The sequence below is a fragment of the Puntigrus tetrazona genome, chromosome 16 (assembly GCF_018831695.1).
Source record: "Puntigrus tetrazona isolate hp1 chromosome 16, ASM1883169v1, whole genome shotgun sequence".
Taxonomy (NCBI): Eukaryota; Metazoa; Chordata; class Actinopteri; order Cypriniformes; family Cyprinidae; genus Puntigrus; species Puntigrus tetrazona.
In genome coordinates, this window is record NC_056714.1 from 11,924,937 (window position 1) to 11,940,223 (window position 15,287).

The 15,287-nt window shown below is 39.1% G+C and overlaps 1 protein-coding gene across 3 annotated transcripts in view; it reads left to right on the forward strand.

Moving 5' to 3' along the window:
- The window catches only part of hdac9b (histone deacetylase 9b), a 47,242-nt gene that overhangs the window by 12,831 nt on the left and 19,124 nt on the right, over window positions 1-15,287 (forward strand). For 2 of the 3 annotated variants that reach the window (XM_043261079.1, XM_043261080.1), the window contains exon 1: window positions 8,100-8,699. The exons of the other annotated variant lie outside the window; for it this stretch is intronic. In XM_043261079.1, coding sequence (XP_043117014.1) covers window positions 8,438-8,699 — 262 coding nt within the window. In that variant the 5' untranslated portion in view covers window positions 8,100-8,437. Of the gene's footprint in view, window positions 1-8,099; window positions 8,700-15,287 lie in introns of those variants that run through there. 3 annotated transcript variants of the gene reach the window in all.

The window sequence follows — 15,287 nt, forward strand, 5'->3', positions numbered from 1 at the left end:
TTAGTTGGTGTGTTACTCTATTATATTGTTAAAATGTACGGTGTTGAATTCACTGACTATTCGTTTGATCACATCTCTAAATTTCACGTAAATCAAATACACAATATAATCAAAACTGCTTGACGAGCAGAAAAGTACTGCAGACAATAATGTCCAGGACAATAATGTAAAGAAATAGCCAGTTTTCCTCAGTATCAGCCCACATTGTGATACTATTAATTAAGTGTAATTTTCTAAATAAAATGTAATGAAATAAAATTAGCTTGTAGCTTCGAGCGTGGCACTGCGTTGATACGTCACGTCTGTAAGCATAAAGAAGCTGTCCCGCCAAGTACAGGCTGAGGATCCTGCACGAGGCGCATTTTTTAATTATAGCGGCACTTGGACTAATTAAACGCCCCAAAATAATTTTGCTAGCAGTTTGTAATCAAAAAAGGATTACATGAAACACATGTGCATGAAATTCAATTATATTCCTTTTATATACTTAAAAAAGTTCGTTGGATCAAGGTGCGGCAGAGCTGTTACTTACTCGTTCAGATGACAATATCCGGTGAAGATTCTTATTTGGGCCAAATATTTCAAGACGCAGTTTATAATGTGTGATTACTGAGTACAGGACTCACTCACACATTCACCTCAAAACATTAGATTCATCCGCGCCGGAGCACGACCCACACATTGGATTTAATTCTGCAAGGAACTGCAATACCCAGTTTCAAACATAGAGGCAAAACCTAAGGACTGCGACTTAATGAAGCATCAATTTAAAATAAAATAAAAATCAAGGTCATTCTCATTTCAATATTTAATTTATGCCATTTGTGGCAATGATGACCGCATGGTTTATAAGGTTGTCGGTTGTCGGTTTTTCCCAATGCGATGAGGTGAGGTGGCTTGCGAATGTAGGCTGCAGCAGGTTAAAGGTCAGAGAGAGGCTGTGCTAAATCCTATCTAGACTGTTATTCCGAGGTAAATCAATACGCTTCAGCAGTCATGTTCTGATTGATCAGGGGGATTTCAGTGAACTGTCCCTTCCCTCCCAGTGACATGCACAGCAACATGTCTATTTATAGAACTTTATCAATACAGCTCTGAAAGGACAGACAGCAAAGCCTCTTCAGAAACAGGCAACGCTCGGAGAATACCAATAGAAATGGGCCGAGGAGAGATTTCTAATGTCACCACGGCTGCAAATGCCAGCGTTCATCTGGGGGAAAAAGAATCCTTAGCGGTGATTTGAAACAATTTACACAGAATATTCTTCAAACTCCCTGGTAATAAATTATTCAAATGGCACAATTTTTTTTTTCACGTAATTTATGCAAAACACAAATGATGCAATATGTGTTTTCTCCAAGGAGGTCTGTAAAAGCAAGAGAACACATCCCCATTCATCTCAATGGCAGTTGATCAGACTAGTGCAAACACGACCCTCCAAAATCCATCTAATATCTAATAATTTATATGATATTTCCAAAAGTAGACAGCAACTTGCAATGGAGAAACAGCCTTGTTACCTGAATAATAATGAACAAATAATAATATTTAAAACCTGAATGTCATGTCCATGGGGGCAAGCGGAGTTTAAATGCTATTTCTGAAAAGCCTAATTATCTTTCATCACTACTGTAGGTTAAAAAAAATTAGTAACTACGCATTCAAGGCTAAATTCGCTTAAACTAAGGCACAACTCAAATACGCAGATAGTTTCCTTTAAAATCGTTCCAACCTATGACTTTGTCCAAATTTGTCCATATAAGGCAAGTCAGCGGGGTCCAAAATTGTTTCATTGAAGGGCTGTAACTGTTTATTTTGGTAATGGAGTATTTGGTTGATTAGTAATTGGATTATTAGCCTATAATTAATTTTATGCAGACCCAAGCGAACAAAAGCCTTTAAAATGACAATACCTCAAACCACAACACATTTTAATGAGAATGGCCTCAGCAGTTTGTGTGGTGCATCATTTATTCCGAACGCAGCCTATTACACGCAGGTAACCATAATTGACCATAATAATTACAATTTGTGAATTCACAATAGCATTATATTTTATTATGATTTTTAATGGCTTTAATATCTTGTAGCCTTGGAAAACGATAACGATGTATTATTGACAAGGCCAAAATACTATTTAAATCCAGTGCTCAAATTAAATTGGGGAATCACGACAGACCTATTTCATTGCATGGAAAGCGTTCTTCAAAATATCCCAAAAACGTCCCTTAAATGTCTTCTTGTGCATCTTGCAGAAAGAAAATCAGTTTTGGAATGGCATAACTAGAAATAGTTGCATTGGTCCCCCGCAGTGACCTGTGTGTGTCAAAAGGGTTATCTTCTTTGCTGTATAATTAGACACTCCCGTTGAAATTTATGAAGTAAACAGAAGAAGCACTTTCTGCACATTATCTGATCCACGCCGCAAAGTGCTCTCACCTTCAACCTAAATGTCCTGCAGTAAATACCAGCGGAGGCTAGACTGAGTAACCTAATAAAGCCACAGCACCTAAATCATCAGATGGAGCGGAAACATGCCCCTAGAATACAGCCAGATGGAGATACTAATTGGGTTTGGACCTCCAATAAACAGCGCTGATGCCTGCGGGCTTCTGCGTGGCCGATCAAGTGGCTGTATGGAGATGGCGGTGTACCGAGGTGACGAATTCAAGCGGGGGGGAGATCGAACAGGTCTTTGTGAAGGACAGAAAGGTGGCGAGTAGAAGAGGGAAAACCTCAGTAGAAGGTGGGAGGAGGGAAGGAGAGCTGATGCAAGCGTGTGAGCGTGAACCTGAAATGTTGCCAGTCTGTCTGCGAGGCGCGTTGCCCCAGATGAGCCGGGACCCATGGGAAGACCGAGATTTCACGTCTGTTTCCAGGTACACTTACAGCACCGGGCTCCCCTGCCACAGGCAACCTGAAACGAGTACATCCCGCTGTTAACGCCGCAAACAATTATGATGAAACTCTGAGGGGAGCAAATACGTAGCCATGCATAAACAGCACATATAGGTAAACAAACATATTTCTACATGGAATATATTGCCTGTTATTTTGTAGTGACTCACAGTCACACCCACACATGCATACACTTTTTTCCCCCTAGCTATCTAAATGATAATCTGGGTTATTATCGTAAACTAAAAGTGGTTTCTATAATCATACCATCTTCACACAAATTGGACCTCCGTGTGTCAAGACATCCCACCCGCCATGCCGAAAATAAAAACCCATTTCTATATCTAATTACAACTGTAGTATAACATTAAGCAACATTCATAACAGTTAGTGCTTTAATTTGATTAGCCGTATAATAGCGCTGGTATTATTTAGCTTGTCTGTGCTTTTGTGATAAAAAAAGTCTATTGTCGATAACGGTGTACTTTACAAAAATCTCACACAGAAATCCCATTAAAAACCAAGCAGCTTGCTTGAAATCCTTTGTGAAGTTTGCGGGGAATTTTCGTGACCAATTAAGATCTGTTGAGCAATCTGTGTTGAGCAAGCGATTTCTCTGTGTTGTTATCATTAATATATATTTTAGCTGTGGCGTGAACTTAGAACTAGCCTATATTCTAATAAAATTAGATCAATTACAGAAAACGTTAACATTTATTCATTTTCGGCCTGGCCTTTATTAGCTGTTTATTTTTAGTGGCTCTTTCTGCGTGTCGTATCGTTACGCCAGTAGGTGGCAACAAACCACTTTTTTAGTCGTTGCATCATTTACCCACGGTTCGTTCAAACAAAGACTATAGAATAAAAGACTTTGCTTCAAAACACAGATTTAGCCACTGAAGGATTAATTGATAATTGATGGAGCAAAACTAGATGAAAAAACACTGCGAATTCGAATACTGTCTAAAATGTAAGTTATTCATTACCTCATTACGTAATTTTATTAGTTACACGCTCTCGTTCGTTGTAAAGTTGTATAAGCACATTCGAAATCGACTGATTTTCAGAATAGTATTTTGAGCAGCACCTTGTTAGGAAATTAACGTTGTTTTTAAATGAATTATTATTCACAAACTCTTACTACTACTACTACTGCAGTGAGAAGTGAATAGGCTACATTGTTTATTCTCCTCACGAACCATTTTCTCATTTAAAGAGATTCTTTAAAGAGCTGTTTTTCCAAGTGTAGCCGATTTCTTTAGATATTTTTCAGCAATTTTATGTCCAAAGGTACAGCTACTCCAGGGAGCTAGACGCACGCCCGCCCAAGCCATGAATGGAAAAAAAAGCATAATTTCTTGGTCAGACAGTGCACCTAATCCATTTATTGGATCTAAGAGTTGCAAAGAGAAAGAGACAGACAGACATGAGAGACAAAAAGAGACAGATCTTTGAAGCAAAGAAAAACAAGTGAGCAGACACTCTGGAACTCACACCTCCTCTCCCACACAAAGTGGTCATCATCCAGTATGGAAGAAAAACACGCTGCAGTCTGATCTAATTAACTAAAGAGCAATATTTGCTCACCCGGAGGACAGCTAATGCAGCGCTGCCTTTATATGGAACGAGGCGAGAGCAAGGAACCAAAGAAAGAGCGCCGAGCTTTTAGAGTAAACACATTTGGTGCCCTTGAAAAAAACATTCTATAATGCGCTCGGACGGAAATGTATGGACATAATGCAATTGAGTCTTGGTGCGTATGTGCGCTGCTTGGAGTACTCAAAGGTATTTCTGATGCAAAAGGCTGAAATATATATCAACTCCATCACCTTTTGCCTGCGTAACTGTGTAAATGCAGAGCACGATGTACGCCTTTCTGTGATGCGACACAAAGCCCATTGTGTTGACCTCCCCTTTTGATGTGCTCTCTTGTTCTCTTTCTCTGTCTATTACCCTGTTTTGTCGAGAGCTCTCCATTTAGCTCACATTAAAATTCAGAAAACGCTCAGGAGCTTTTTTGTCTGATCCAGCTCATGTCGCCGAGGTGACAGCGTTGTCTTTGGCCAGGCAAATATATGTATGTGTGTACGTGTGTAACTCCAGCTTACACTTTGACGCTACACTTAAATGCTTTAATAAGACTAGAACGAATAAAGGCCAGTGCTGACGTGGATGAGCTATTATGGGCCCCCTGCCACTTCGCTTTTTTCTGTCCATCTATCAGGGCTACTTGCTCTTTTCGGACACGAAAATACATACCTTGCCTAGTTCTTCAAAAACCAGCACGGGAAGCAACCTACAGATATTAGAGTGTAGGTTATTTTTGCGTAAATGACAAAGAGTATTTTTAGATGCAGTGGAGATGGGGTTTTTGAGGTGATCTGGATCTCTTGAGAACTCTGGAATACCGTGAAAATGGAGACTCAAAATTTACATTTTCTCAGCCTTCACATCACGTTATGTAGTTGCAAACCTGAATGACTTTTTTTAAAGATGGAAACCAGTTGTAGGTTATCACATTTTCACCACATAAGAAAAAGTACATGCATTAACCTTAATTAGTCGATAAAAGATGAATTTATGATTTATCATTTTCATAAAAAAAACCTTAAATGGAGTAGACTTCTATGGCATAATAATGTCTTCTTATAGTTCATGTTCTCGTAATTTTGACATTTTATCTTTTTATAATCTAATACACCACAGTTGACTTTTTATTTTACAATCATGATTTATTATGATTTAAAATGTTGTGTATTATTATCTCATAATTATGATTGATCAGAGCGAGAGAGTTTGACTTAAATTATACATTTGACTCTTTATCTCATAATCATGATTTATTATGATTTAAAGTTTACTAAAGCATTTTTTTTTACTTATTATGCTTAGTATTGACTTTTTGGAATATTAACTTTTTATCTTATCTAGACTTAGCATGTCAAAAATTTCATCTTAGGTTAATTTAGTAGTGCTCTTAGATATTAAGATATAAAGACGACAGACTTCTGTACAGTATAGGCTATATGTATGCTCTATGTATGCAGGCTTATTCCATGGTTACTTAGTTACTAGCACTTAAGCTCTTGCCGTTTACTACTATTAGTAACCCTCAACAAGCATGTTTGTTTTAAACTCCCCTTAAGCTCATCCTACAAAGCCATTATACTTGAGGTAGTGCAGTCAGTCACCCCATTTTAAAAGCTTAATTGTTGTTACCCAAAAAATTCATGAAGAAAACATGGATCAGTGTTTAGTGCAGTGTGACAACACAAGAGACTAAAGTGAGAGTTTTAAATAAAGTTTGACCATCACACAGATGGCTCCCCCTGAGTGCTGTGAGCTACTAATTCATCTTAAACACACTTGGCCAGCTGGGAAATCCCTCCTGAAGAGCAACACTGACCTCGATATACAACCTGCCTGGTCTACAAATGACCACACACACAAACGCAAACTAAACAAGTTCAGCTTGGACCGCGTTAGTGCTTACAAGAATGTGTTCTCCTGAGAACTGTACTCGGCAAAGCTGAATTTCTATAGAACATTTTAGCAATGAAATATGACATGCAGTACACTGTTAAAAATAAAAGTTCTCTGTGGAAGTCAAAAGGTTTCTTCGAGGCCCTGAGGGGACGCGGTGATGGAAAATATATGAGATGGGTGGAAAAATTATATTTCAATGCTTTCGAGTTTGTTTTGCAGAACTTTTTCATTCTCATTCAAAAGTCTTGCATTTCCCCAAGTAACATTGTGTTCAGTTGAAACTTCTTAAATGCATTGAAATGTAATTTTTTTTCTCCCACCTCATATTATTTCCATCACAATATCTTGTGAGAGAATGCAGGGTTTCTTGGGGGAGCAACAATTTTGCCAGAGAAAGTAAAAGCATTAAAATCCAATTATTATTTTTTCCTTACCGTGTTGAAGGGCTTCATAGGTTCTGCTTTGGCAGGAGTGTTAAAAATCTGAGAGAAGGATTGTACAAAATATATTTTTAATGACCGTAATACTATCATGCTAAAAATAAGGAAATTAAAGAAATATATTGGACATAATAAAAAAATACTACTGTATTACTATGTTTTTAATATGAAAGCAGTATAAAAGAATATGCAATTAAATGATTAAATTAAATTATTTACACGATTTAATTTTAATATTGAATATAAAAATTTGAGAGAAGGATTGTGCAAAATATATTTTTAATGGCTGTAAAACCTATCATGCTAAAAATAAAGAAATTAAAGAAATATACTGGAAAATACTAAAGAAAAATACTACTGTATTACTTTGTTTTTAATATAAAGGAATATAAAAGAAGTACAATTAAATTATTTATTTAAAAATGCTATTATTTTATATGAATTTATATATATATATATATATATATATATATATATATATATTTTTTTTTTTTTTTTTTTTTTATTGTATAAATACATTTTCACATATTTTATGCATGAAAATATACCCTTAAATTTTAATTTTCAGAAATAGGTGGCAAGGGGTCCAGGACAGAATAACCTATAAGTTTAAGGTTAAGTTAAGGCAATAAAATTTTTAATAATCTAATTCCAATGCATATTATTTTTTTGCCATTTTGTAACATTGTGCGTATGCACTGCCTTATCCAACCTGCATTCATATTTGAATCAACATAATGCCATTCATTGCGTTTTAAATGCAAGATATAAATGCAAAATGTTTCATTTCACTCCGCATGCTGAGCACATAAACCCTGCGAGAGTGTCAGCGGCGGAGCTCAGAGCAGCAACGTGTCAAGCAAAATGCAGGAAGGTAATATTTATATCTCCAGAAAAACTGGTAGTGTGTCTTTTTATGGAGGCCAGAGGCATGATAATGGAAGAGAGATGGAGTGAGAAAGAAAATGAAAGAAGAGATAAAGATAGACAGCATACTAAACCGAAAGAGCGATAGACACAGAGACATGCCTTCTGGCTGTAGATGAGGGCCACAGCTGTGTTTGGTGTGGTATTTTTAAACGCATCAATGCTGCTCCAATCCCCGCACCGCGCCTGACCTATTTATAGCCCGAGCCGGCCATTGTTCTATTTCTGTCACCTGTGGGCCATGCTCTTGTTGATTCACATGCAAATCAGCCTCCTCCTCTCTGCAGCAAGCAACTTGATGGAAAAGCAGAAACAGAGAGAGAGAGAGAGAGAGAGAGAGAGAGACAGAAACAGGAGCTGAATACAACTCCGAGCCACCGTGGAGGACAAAAAAAACCTGTTCGAGAGGGAGGGAGGACCGAAAACAGTGAATCTGACACATCGGGGAGAAAATAACAAGCAGTTTTGTCGGGACAAGAGGAAGGCAGAGTGTAGAGAGTGTGAGAGACTCTCCTGCTGATTCTCGGAGCCACTTAGGTGTCGACTGGAGAAGAATCGGAGAGATGAGCAGAGCAGAGGAGGAGTGAAGCTTTTTAGTGTTAGTGAGGGAGAGCTCTGTCACTCTTCGGGTGTCGCTTAAGAGGAGGAGGAGGAGGAGGAGGACGAGGAGGAGGAGGCAGGGGCGAATGTTCCTGGTCTCTAGAGAGAGAGAGAGAGCGAGAGAGAGAGAGAGAGACACACACAGAGAGAGAGACCGAGAGAAGAGGAGGGGACAAGCTGACAGCAATACAGGAAGAGCAGGGCTGGCAGACGATGTGCTGCTAACTGAAGTACTAATGCTCCAGACCATTTACGAGGCCGACTCCTGTTTCTCCGCAGACGGCATCGGGAAACACCGGCTGCCTCTGACCCCTCACGACGCTGACATGCACAACGTCAACAACTCAGGTGACTCTTTTTGTAAGATCTCTGTCAGTCTTTCGTCTTGTGATAAGAAGGGGCTTGAACTTGTGAGTTTTATCCTTCAGGGCTGCAAGATTCGAAGCGCTGTTAGGTTGCGTTCGCGTTGTTATTACGCTGTCTCTGAGGAGAAACTTTCGGGAGAGCATCGTTCTGTGGATGACTATTAGCGGGTTTAACCTTAAACCACTAAACTAACAAAGGGGCGGCTCAAGGTACGTGTAATTATCCTGTCAGACGTCAGAAAGCGTAGGTTATAATGGGGATGAAAACAGAACGCGTACAGGATGTTATGCGACTTTAGCCTTTAATTCAGGAGAGAGGAAACTTCCTGAGAAATACGCCGCGTTACATTTCGTGTTCGCCAAAGACAATCAACCCGTTCTATTTTTGACCTGACACTGTTTGCCGAGAGCTTGGGTCTGACATCACTGAGCGAGGATGTGTTAGCTTTATTGTCTAAATTTTGAGCGTGACTCATTTTTGCTCTTTGCTGTTGTTTCTGACTTGTGGTCGCTGCCAGCTTGCGCAAACTCTGATCGTTACAAAACGTGTTGTTCTGGGAAATCTATGATATGAAAGTTGGGGTAAATGTGGGGGAAGGAAGTGCATATAAATATATATATATATATATATATATATATATATATATATATATAACAAGACAGATTGAGTTATTTCAGTTCCTGAAAGAAGGGTGGAGGACATTGCTTCATCTCTAAATTTTTTCTCTCTTTGCACTTATCACCGCTGAACCGTAGGAGATGGTCTGCTTAGATTTCAGCATCGTTGCAACATAACTGAAAGTACGCTGCATTTTTTCAACTCGCAAATCAGCGCGCGCAATCCTGTCGATCTAAATATAGTTCTAACCCTCATTTGTACGAGTACAGTGCACAAAGACAAGAGAAAGACTGAGCTGTCGTCTTCGATAAGGCTCAGCGGAGCAACCTGTTAGGGGACTAAGTCCGATCAACCAGGGCAGTAGGGCGCCCCGTTCCTCGCCCTAAACTCCTCCGCCTGATACCAAGCCATTCAATTAATTCTCATCTGTCCAGTGAAAGCCCCGTACAGGCATGCACGGCATTATAAAGAAGTATGCGGTTAAACAACAGCCACCCGAGCGAGGCAAGCAGGCCTGTTGCTCGCTCTGTGGGTCAGCTATTCTTAGTATGTTATTTTCAGCTTATAGCATTAGAGTGCTAAGATTAGCCGCCATGGTGCTTTGCTATCATACCATCTCCACAAACTCTTAATATAACCGTACAGTGGAACAGTTATTAACGGAGAGTTTGTCACAGTCATGTGATATGCAGCGAGGTTCTACATCTGTTGTTGTTGATGTCAAGGGGTCTGCTTCTTAAAAATGTCCGTTTCTTGTTTTTGTCTTTCCGCTTCAATGCAAACAGCACTGCTGCAAATTTTCAGTATCTGGAGTAGTTCGACTGCGATCTTCTCATTGTGCGATCAAAAAAACGAACCACGGTAAATTTGTTGTGGTGGCTGAGGCAAACAGGTCAAGTTAAGTGTTCCTTAAGAGTGCCGACTTAGGGATTTAATCTGTAACACTAAACAAGCTCAAGGAATCAGCTCTTTGGTTCAAAGCAACGCTTGAAAATGCGTGATCAGAGTCGAGGCAGAAATCTATGGGAGCGATGCTGCTGTCGGAAGATGTTTATTGTAATGCTAATTTGCTCTCGCTGTCAATTTTAAAGCATTGAAGCTAGTCTTCGTACAACTGTAATAATCATTCTGACAATTCAGAGAAAGGCAAATGTTAGAAGGCTAAATATTCTGTTGAATGAACAAAATATTTTGAATGAATGGATGAAAGTCTTCATCTGTTTGGCGTGAAATGTCTTGTAGTACTAGGATTTGTTCTGGTTTATTTGACGTGTGTGCTTCAGCGAAAACCAAATATAAAGTGTCTCAAGTGTAAGGAACTCGTAAAGAGATCTAGTCTAATGCACTTGCAATTTTATGCTCACCAAGCAAGCAGTCCCTTAATGTAGGTGATAATTAGGGGCAATTAATTGATTAGTGCAGTTTTTAATATATTTCTGAATAAAAGAAATGATTGTTCATGCGTCATCTTGTTGTTTTTATCTGTAGCCTTTCACAATGTGGCTCCAGGCTTTTTAATGAGTTTTGGATTATGCTAATGACAGTGATGAGCAAATAATGTGATCATGCGGTCTATGGAGAACTATAAAACTGAAAATTGAACCTTTTGTTGGGCTGATAATATGAATGTATTATTCATCATAACGAGTGGAATGTTTAATGTCAGGGCTGTGATTACACTTTTCGTTGAATGGAAAAAAACAGTTTTTACGTGCATTTTCAAGATTTAGATTATACCAATAAATAATTCGGATAGGTTTACTAAATCATTATGAAAGAGATTCAGCATTCATGTATGCATATTGTATTTAAATTTTAAGCATTTAAATTATTTCATGTGTGTGTGCATATATATTTCAGGAACATTAAGTCCAATATGTTTGCTTTACTTGCAATTTTTTAGGGCATTTTCCCCCCTGTATTTAATAATGCTTCCAAAAATAAACCCGAAAACATATTTTTTTGCTGAAAGGGATGATCTGGATTCCCCCTGTCCTGTTTTTGCTGTGAGGAATAAGCTTCTACTTAAAAATACAGCAGCGTTTCCTGCTTTAGACACGCCTGCAGCCCAGAATAACATCAGCCGTAATGAGCACTCAGTCACCGCAGCGTATGCAGCCAAAAAAGCATCACTGTTTTTGCTAAGAAACACACCGTATCTCATCCAAATACAAAAAAAAAACTGCTATTGACAACAGAAGTTAAAAAATAGAATTCAATTTAACTGTGCCGGAGGCTAATTTATAGGGCACCTGATTATTTTGCAGCTTGTTATCTGTACTCCGTATATAAACGATGTACCGGCAGCCTCACTGCAGGAAAGGTTAACATATGCAGCATCTGAAGCATACTAAAATATGAGAATATTTATGCTCTTTTTTATACATAATATTAAAAAAGTCATGATCTGTATAATTTAATTTAACTATTCCACTTCGCGCTGACTCTATCAAGCCTATTTATACTGAAGAAAATTTTCATTTCAAATTAAAAGGTAGCACATCATTGTGTGAGACATTTCTCCCAATATAGACTGTCATGTATGCATAGACGCTTAATTAAGAGTCTAATTTAGTACCTTTTTCACTTAATGGTGTGTGGGAGGTTTGCTTTTATGGCTGTATGCAGCACTACAAACTCAAGGCTTTGATCATCTCAGTAATCAACAGTAATGAGAAACATCAGTCTATGAGAAATGCATCGCTCAAGGGATTGTGGGAAATGTAGTACAGCAGATGAGTCACCATATCCCTGTGGGGAAATGGAAGCGTTTGGACGCGGGGCAGGATGCTTGTCATCCCTTCCTGCTAAAAATAAAACCGGGTGCTTTGGGTCTTCGAACTTGTGTTTACTGATTCAGTGCCACATCTGCACCGCCATTCTCATCTCATGTCATACCGTTCAGTCGAGAAATTGTAAGTAAAACCACAACTAAACACAGTTCTTGAAAGCTATAAGGTGCTTGAAATGTTTGTAGTGGTGGTGGGGGGTTACGGGTGGGGGTGGGCAGTGCAATAGCTTATGTAAATTTGACAGGGTGCTCTTATTTTTGCCCGAGTTAAAATTACCAGATGGCTCCACACGTTTGACAGTCTTTCACACATTCCCTATATTAAGAGTGTGCTCAGAAAAGCAGTTATATTTAGCCCAGTTACTGCTGTTTGCGATTCTCTTTTCAGCTCAACTGGCGTTAATACATCAACAGCTCTTCTTGTCTTCATTACACATAATGTTCTTGCAAAGGCTCGAGGCCAAAACACGAAGTGCGAGTGTTTTTTGTCTCATAACATTGATTTAGTGCTGATGTCAGGTGATGCAAAAATGGCCCACGTCCCACTGTAGTCTCAACAAGTGGCTTGTTAACGTAATTAAAATAGAGTGGTGAGACTGACGAAATGCTTGAATGTCATTGTGGTTCTACAGCATCCTACCTGTTGATTCATTCAGTCGACTATATTTATCAAAGCTAAGTGGACTGAAGCAATATCGGCCTTATTGAATGATGGATTTGGTTGACGTTTGGTGCTATTGGTAAATGAATACGTGAATACGGTGCTAAAACACAGGCACACAAGTTTCATGCGTGCAAAGTGCAACACCACTAATGAATACTATATTATAAAACTTTGTGAACAGTGCAGTCATTTTTCCAAATGAAGTGAATTGTTGTCAGGGTTGCCAGGTTTTCAAAACAAAACCCATCCAAATTCTACTCAGAACTAGCCCCAAAATAGCCCAATAGCATTAAGATGGATCGAGATAGTTGAAGTAGCCCAATTCTACGGGAAAACTGCAGACTTGGCAACACTGAATAGTAAATCAAAAACTTTCAGGACAACCTATGTAGTCTGATTCGATAAATAATGTCTCTTATGAGTTAGTTCTTTTTAGTGAATCAAAAACATTTAGAGCAAGCAATGCAGTCCGATTCATCATCGAATAACTCCTGACTAGTGAAGCAAAAACTGGTGAATCAGGGCAACCAATGTAGTCTGCTTTGAAAATTAATGATTCTTATTAGTTGGTTCTTTGTAGTGAATTATATTGTATTAATTACAACAATATACATTTTTCACATTTTTCCACAATTTTTGATTGTGGGATATCATAAGCAGCAAAGGATACATCTATGCTGACTGAATTAATCATATGAAGATTAAAACATAAATCAGATATCCGTAGAGAGGATGTGACATGATCATTGAACTCTTACCTCCATATGCAGACCGCATTCTAAAAGTCCTGAACAAATAATTCTGTGGACGTGGAACCTTTAGTAAATCAAATAAATTCAGCACAACCAGTGTAGTCTGATTCACGAATGAACGATTTAGATGAGCTGATTCTTTGCACCGAATCAAACACAGACTGTGACTGGTTGTTTTGTGCGTTTTTTCAATGCATATTTAAAGACAATTATTGGATTGTATTAAATGCCAAATCTAAAAAAGCATTAATGAATTTATCTCATCATTTTGGAAGTTTCCCCCGAATATTTATTTAAAGTTCTTGCTAATGGAAGTGTTAAGAACTCTGAAAAGGAATTGAAAAGCAATCATTAACATTAGGAAGAAGCCTTTTGACCTTTGGTGACGTCTGTGCTTCTCATCCCAACAGTGTGTCACGATGATGTCACGCTGTCTGGAACAAGGTTAAGTTGTGTTATCCAGAAGGCCATTTTGGTCTAACCTGGTCATTCTTAATCTTCCAACCGCCTGCTACCAGTTGAGTTGGGAGGCGTGAGTAGGTTGACCTGAGGTTTCTTTGCCGAGAGCTCGGCTGGATGGTCGGATCAAAGTGTATCTTTTTAATGACGGTAGTGGGGAGGGCAAGCAGGGAAACATAAGATAAATGAGATATCACCGTGGCGAGCGCTCCAAGCCAGCAGGTGTTTCTGAGGCTATTTTTAGCTCCATTAGGGCAGCGAGCCCAATGCCTGTGACTCATTGTTGAAGCTCATTGGCTGACTCCATGAGTGCTGTAAGAACACAGGCTGCTCTTTGTAAAGAGCTCTCTCAAGTCAGAATTAATATTCCCCCCATCATTCCGGGATGCTTAGGGTCATCTGTTTGGCTCGCTGGAGAGAGCCGCTTCTGTCGCTTCAAAGTCGGCTCTCTTCCTAGAAGTGCCGTCACGACAACAAACCAAGGTGAATTTTTGCTAAACACCCAGAAGTTGGGCCTCAAGTGGAGCTGACAGGCATAGCTGCTGTGTATCGGTGTCGGCAGAGAGAGGGAGAGCTTGTGTGTGTGTATGTTTCTGTCTTATATAAGGGATGATATAATATCCATGGGTGCTCTCGGGGAGGAGACACCACACAGCGCAGCTCAATATCTGCAGGAAGAGGAGTCATTATGATGTCGCCAGCGTTGCCATGGCAGCCAGTTTGGGTGGTGGATTGGGTGTGGGTTTTGTCATAGTCTAAGATTGCACCACTTGCTTTTATGTTGCTATTTATAATCAGCGGTTGCGCATGCAGACATTTTTGATGATGGCGGAGAACATTATGTTCAGCCAAACAAGCGCACAAATGCTTTACCATTAATGTGTGAATTGCTGCGTGTGTCACAGTAAGTGCCTTGCTATGGCAACTCATTGTGGAGTATTGTAGGCTTAAGAGACACTGGTTCATGGATAGAATTCATGGTTTAAAGGCTTTGCCTCTGTGTGCGTGTCTCTCTGTGAGTGTGTGTGTGTGTGAGCGCATGGAACAGGTGGTGGTGCATTATGCCAATAACAAGCTTTCTGAGGATTAAAGTTACATAGCTAATGAATCTAGTCTCTTGCATCCTGTGCAAGACTATCTATCTATCTATCTATCTATCTATCTATCTATCTATCTATCTATCTATCTATCTATCTATCTATCTATCTATCTATCTATCTAAATAAATAGTAGGATCCGAAACAGCAACTTCAGACCCCATTGACTTTCAGCTTGGAAGAAAAATG